This window comes from Bos indicus x Bos taurus, chromosome 3 (genome assembly GCF_003369695.1).
Source record: "Bos indicus x Bos taurus breed Angus x Brahman F1 hybrid chromosome 3, Bos_hybrid_MaternalHap_v2.0, whole genome shotgun sequence".
In the NCBI taxonomy this organism is placed as follows: Eukaryota; Metazoa; Chordata; class Mammalia; order Artiodactyla; family Bovidae; genus Bos; species Bos indicus x Bos taurus.
This window is the reverse complement of record NC_040078.1, coordinates 7,556,011-7,562,010: the sequence shown is the minus strand read 5'-3', so window position 1 is coordinate 7,562,010 and position 6,000 is coordinate 7,556,011. Positions and strand designations below refer to the sequence as shown.

General features: G+C 51.2%; 1 protein-coding gene and 1 long non-coding RNA gene across 5 annotated transcripts in view; one reads left to right on the top strand and one right to left on the bottom strand.

Moving 5' to 3' along the window:
• Positions 1-250: 250 nt before the first annotated feature.
• The window catches only part of OLFML2B (olfactomedin like 2B), a 49,593-nt gene continuing 43,843 nt past the window's right edge, over positions 251-6,000 (bottom strand). For 3 of the 4 annotated variants that reach the window (XM_027527430.1, XM_027527439.1, XM_027527455.1), the window contains exons 7-8: positions 1,837-2,013; positions 252-1,335 (exon numbers count right to left, since the gene is read on the bottom strand). In XM_027527430.1, the coding sequence (XP_027383231.1) occupies positions 734-1,335; positions 1,837-2,013 (779 nt within the window). In that variant the 3' untranslated portion in view covers positions 252-733. Of the gene's footprint in view, positions 1,336-1,836; positions 2,014-6,000 lie in introns of all 4 variants that reach the window. The other variant, XM_027527447.1, reaches the window with a different exon arrangement.
• Positions 3,731-5,722, top strand: LOC113883597. The gene is made up of 3 exons (XR_003508690.1): positions 3,731-4,758; positions 5,215-5,310; positions 5,474-5,722. It is a non-coding gene; the product is annotated as an uncharacterized LOC113883597 (long non-coding RNA).

Here is a 6,000-nt window from a genome sequence, read left to right as displayed (position 1 = left end):
AGATCAAGGAAGCTGGTTGACAGTGGAAGAGCCGGGGAGGGATCAATGCCACAGAGCAAGTGCCGTGGGAGTCAGCTCATTCCAAATTCCACCCCTCAGCCCCCCAACGGAGCCCCGCTCTAGGAGGGAGAGGAGCTGCCTGGGAGCAGCTCAGCATGAGTATGGTTCTGTGAAACATAGACTCATCTCCTTCTGGGGGAGGCATATAATCCTGTCAGACATAGCCATGCTAAACAAAAACGCATTTGGGGTTATTTTTAATTTCTTCTTTATTTAAAAAAAAAAAGCATTTTTTTTAATGTTTTTTTTTCCTTCAAAAACTTCTCCAATACATAAAAAAAAATTTCCCCCCCCTTAGCACTTCTTTCTTGCCTCCTTCACTCCTGCTCCTGGTGCCATCTGCCTACAAGACCCTGATGACGAAACCTTCTCAGATGGAGATCAGGAATCTGGAGGGGGTTGAGGGTTTGAAGGAAGGTGGTTACTGGTCAAAAGGAGAAGTTGATTTGCACAAAAATATAAACCATGGAGGGTGAGACCAGCACATACACGAATGGATTGATCTACAATCCACATAGAAAAAATAGACCCAAATTGTCATTTTACATTTGCAATATTATACAAAATAATATATATTTTTTAAACAACACATGCGTACACACACACACACACACACAAACACACGCAAGGTGCCAGTAGCCCCGCTGCACTTCGGCTTGTGGGGACAGGGGTGTCAGTAGGCGAAGATGACATGATAGGTGACCTGGTGGCCATTGTCCCAGGCATAGAGCAGGCGGTCCTTGGGGTTATAGTCTATCTGGGTGGTGTAGGAGTACTCATTCTCAAACAGCAGCCTGGGGACGATCTGGGTGTTGGTGTGGGTGTCGAAGGCGTAGGAGATGTTGGCGTTGCGCTGGTTGTGGCTGTCCACGGCGTACAGCACCCCACAGATGACAAAGCAGTTGCCGTAGAGGTTCCTCCGGAGCCCCGTGCGCCACGTGGTCTCCTTCTGCGTGCTCAGGTCCACGGCATTGAGCTTGCTCAGCACGATGACCTCCTGGCTGAAGCCCTCGTCATCCAGGGCCGGATAGATGAGCCACAGCCCATTCTCGTCCACAGCAAAGTCCACGTCCGAGTGGCCCTGCCACCGCCAGGGTGTGGCCTCCTCATAGGCTACGTCATGGAGCATGGCCCAGGCAGCCACGTAGCGCTGCTTCAGGTCATACTTGATGATGTTGCGGGTGAAGGCCCGGTTGTAGTAGAAGGCACCATTGTACACCACGTGGCCCGTGCCAATCCAGCTGTAGGGGAGCTTGTAGGAATTGCTCCAGCGACCTGCGGGCGGTGAGAAGGCAGGAGGCTTCAGGGCGACAGTGCAGTGACAGCCGCCAGGCGGGGAGGGTGAAGGAGCAGCCCAAAGGGAGGGGATGCGCCATGGGCTTGGGGTCTGGAGCCCTGGGTTTGTGTCTTGGCTCTGCCACTTCCTACTTCTGTGAGGCACCCTCATCTGTCATTTATAAATGACAATTCCCACTCCCCTCGTTGAGCTACTTCAAGGATCCAGATGCTAACATACATGAACATGGTTTATAAACAGTCAAGGACCACGGGAAAGGGAAGATATATCACTTCCCTTGGGTAGTTGTCCCATGTCTCAGGGGCTGGAAGATGAAAAGGGGTGTGGAAGAGGGACATCCTATTGCTAGAAGTGTCTTTTACCATCAGAAGAAGGTTTTCCCCTTCTTATCCACTGTGTGCACCTTGGGTGATCTGGTCATTAAAACAGAGGACATGGAGAAGGAAGACCCTCCCTCAAGCTGGACCTGTAGCACGTACCTTGTTTGAAGTTCTCCAGGTTCCGGAACTCTACCAGGGTGTTGCCATAGTAATAGTTGGTTACATAAATCCGCTCATCTTTGGCCAGGGGGTCCTTCATCCAGGCCCCCTCATTCCGCCCATACGTGTTTTGTGTAATCGGCCCTGTGATGGTGGAGAGGGTGTCCTTGCACCTTCCTGATGGAGGAGAGGGGGATGGAGGGGTTAGGCTGATGGAAGAATGCCCCACCCCTAGGGCCCTTGCTGGCTGCCCCTCCTGGAGTCTGAACCCCTCCACAGGCTTCTACAGTCCTGTGTAACCAACATAACACCAGATGTTTGCCCAGCATCCTCCCCTGCTGCTCCTCTTATCTATCCAAGGTGTGTCTGACTCTTTGGGACCCCATGGGCTGTAGCCCACCAGGCTCCTCTGTCCATGGGATTCTTCAGGCAAGGATACTGGAGTGGGCTGCCATCTCTGACACCAGGAGATTTTCCCGACCCAGGGATCGAACCTGCATCTCATCTGTCTCCTGCGTTGGCAGGCAGGTTCTTTACCACTAGCACCACCTGGGAAGCTCCTTATTTACCCTAGTCTACTCTTATGAAGCCGTCTACTGCCACCATCCTGGGCCACATTCATGCCACCACGCTTTGCTCCTGCTGACCACTTAGTCCTACAAACTCACCCCTCAGGGATCTAAGCTCCCATGTGCTTTTCTGACACCACTTTCTCCTCTGAAAAACCATTCTATCCCCCATTGGATTCCATCCTGCTCCCACAGTATTGTGAATGTGCCTCTCTTACAGGACACGTCACCTTCTGTTTTGACAATGCCTGTGCATGTCTCTCCTGATTCAATGCCCATCCCCACCTCAAGCATAAACCCCAGGGGGTAGGGGCTGTGGCTGTCCCCTTCGTGTCCTTGGTCCTCAGAACACAGTGTCTGACAGGCCGTGGGCACTGGGCAGATGCTCTGAAACTTGCATGAATACCCGGCAGCATGAGAAAGGTGACCAGAGGAGAGGACTCTGCATGCCCAGGAACATAGAGCTTCACCAGCCACCGGGCAGCCCCAAGGCGGTTGGCCCAGACCAGCAGCAGAGAGCAGCCCTGACTGTGCAGTGGGTGTCATGTCCCTGAGGCCCACCTGCTGGGTCCGAGAGAGCTGTCCTCAAGCCTACGCCCCTGTGAGCAGGGTGCCAGGACCCCATTCTGGGAATTGGAGAGGCCTGGGACCAAGTTCCCAGATAAGGAGCTTGTTCTGGGCTGTAGGAGCCTCCTTCAAAGGTCAGGTCTGCTTTAGTAGGACAGGCACTCTGCCATGCCCTCCTGAGTGACCCCCTGAGAAGTCCTCAAAGACCACTAGAATCACGTGTGTGTGTGTGTGTGTGTGTGTGTGTGTGTGTGTGCGCGCTCAGTCGTGTTCGACTCTCTACAATCCCACAGACTGTAGCCCGCCAGGCTCCTCTGTCCATGGGATTCTCCAGGCAAGAATACTGGAGTGGGCTGCTGTTTCCTACTCCAGGGGATCTTCCTGCCCAAGGGATCACAACCCCATCTCTTGTATCTCCTGCATTGGCAGGAGGATTCTCTACCACTGTGCCACCTGCGAAGCCCCATAGACATGCTGGGTTCTAAATCAATTCGAAAGCCTGCCTGCATGCTTACTATGCAGTATTATTATATTGAACATGGCCCCAAATGATACTAAAATCATGTGGCCACTTACTGAGAGCATGTCTTTTTGCTCTTTTTGTCTCTGCACTAATGGTTATGAAGGAGACGGGAAGAGAGGGATGTGGGAGAAGCTGATTAACCCAGCTTTTACAACTTCCTCCTCCTCTCTGGTGGCTTAGATGGTAAGAATCTGCCTACAATGTAGAAGACCTGGGTTCGATCCCTGGGTCAGGAAGATCCCCTGGAGAAGGGAATGGTACCCACTCCAGTATTTTTTTTTTAAGTACAAAATAATTTATTACATCATTATATAGGTTGGCATTATTTTACAATGAATTCTTTTCTCTCAACAATTATGAATCTAAATATACACTTAGCGTGAAGGAAAACAATTTTAATTAGAACAGTTTCTCTAAATAAAATCTTTTGAATTTATATTTGTCTTAAAAGGAAGTATTAATGTTACAGACATATTTATATGGTTCTGAAAAAAACATATTCAATGATGCTATTACTGTTTTCTTATATTACTTATACTGTATAAGACAGTATTCTTATCAAGATAATTCCATGGACAGAGAAACTTGGCGGGCTACAGTCCATGGGGTCGCAAAGAGTCGGACATGAATGAGCAGCTAACACTTTGACTTCACGCTCTTCCTCCTCCTGGCAGCTGGGACCAGCAGAACACCCCCTCCCCAACCTGCCATCAACACTGGCTCGTGGACGGGCAGCAGCGATGAGAGGGATCTGCCCCTGACACTCACATGGGACCAAAGAGCAAGGGCCCACGGCTCAGATTCAGGGCCCTCTCAACTCCAGGCCACCCCTGTTTCCAAACTGTTTCAATCTGTTCCATCCCTCCTGCTCCCACATTAGTGGTCTGAGCTGGCAGGACGGGGCAGGCGCTGTGCCCTTGGCCCCGCGCCTGGGGCAGCCAGGCGTCTAAAAGCAGGATAAACATTGTTTCCCAGGCAGGCCGCACAGTTGGGTGCAATTGGCAGGGCTCAGGCATCTCTGTGTGGGGTTTATTAGGTCCTGGTCTGACAGAGAGGGGAGGGTTTTGGTCTCTGTAAGACAAACAACAGAGCCTACCAGCCAAAGCCTCATTCCCCCACAACTGAGCTCATCTGCTCGAGACAATAAAACAAAAGAATCTGCGTGAGCCTGGGCAGCAGAGTTCTGATGGAAAATATCTCGTTCCCTGGTGCTGAGTGGGACCCTGCCTGCCAGTGGAGAAGCTGTGCTTCCTCAGAACTAAGGTGAGCCCTAGCGTGCCATGCCCAGAGAGGGGCATTTTTGCTTGCCCCCTTCCCCTGGAAAAGCCCAGTGAGGACCCAACTCCCTGCATCAGAGGCAGACCCCAGCCAATACCCAGAGCCTCGCAAGTGGCTGTGAGAAGCCAGGAGTCTCTGTCAGGGTCGCTATGGCTATGCCACCTTCCTGCCCAGACGCGGAAACTGCAGATGAGCTCTTGGAAACTGGGACTCGTCTAAGCTTCGATGCACTGCATCGCCCCAGGCAGCTTCCAAACCCCTACAGGGTTCTGTCTCAGCACTAAGGCTCTGCGGTGACGGGGCCTTAATGTGAAGCTAGAGAACGTGCACCCCCCCTCCCCGATTTGTAGCCAGAGGTCTGGCATTGCTCTTGGTCTTGCTACAGACCCCCAAGGTCTGTGTTTCATCTGAAAAGTCACAGAGCTTTCACTTCTTCCACAGAAAAACAAGCAAAATATATGCCCTCTCTACATCATGAGCACACTTGGAGAATGCACTCTGATGATGGTATAGAAGGCTGAGTATTGTCTTCCAAAGGTATCCAACTCCTAATCCTGAACGGGACTGTACATGGCAACAGAGAGTTTGCCAATGTGATTACCTCAGGGATGCTATGATGGAGGGTGGCCAGGGGAGGGGGGAGACTAGCCTGTATTATTCAGGGGGGTCCTAATCACAGTCATAAGTATCCTCATAATAGGGAGGCAGACGGAGATTTGACTGAGAAGAGGAGGCAACCTGAGGATGGAAGCAAAGGAAGGATGAGGAGGAGGCCCCAAGCCAAGGAATGCAGGCAGCCACCCGAGACTAGAAAAAGCAAGGACGGGACCATCCCTTGGAGCCTCAGGAAGCAACCAGTCTCCTGACAGCTTGATTTTAGTCCTGAAAGACTCATTTTAGCCTTCTAGTCTCCAGAACATTCGAGAATAAATTTCTATTGTTTAAGCCATTAAGTTTGTGGTAATCTGTTACAGGAGGCAAAGGAAACTAAAACAGATGGAGGCTGCTTCTGGAGTCAAGCATCTTTATTTCTGTAGGAAGAAGGGAGTCTCAGCTTACAGCTTCCAAGTCCTGACACCCAGGACCTCAGGATGTATCACCATATGCCCTCAGATAGAGCAAATGCCAGCAACACACAGAGGGGTTCAGCACAGGCAGAAACAGTGATAGGTGTGTGTGGTCTGGGAGCATGTGGAGACGGGTTCAAGGGAGGTGAGTAAACCACGA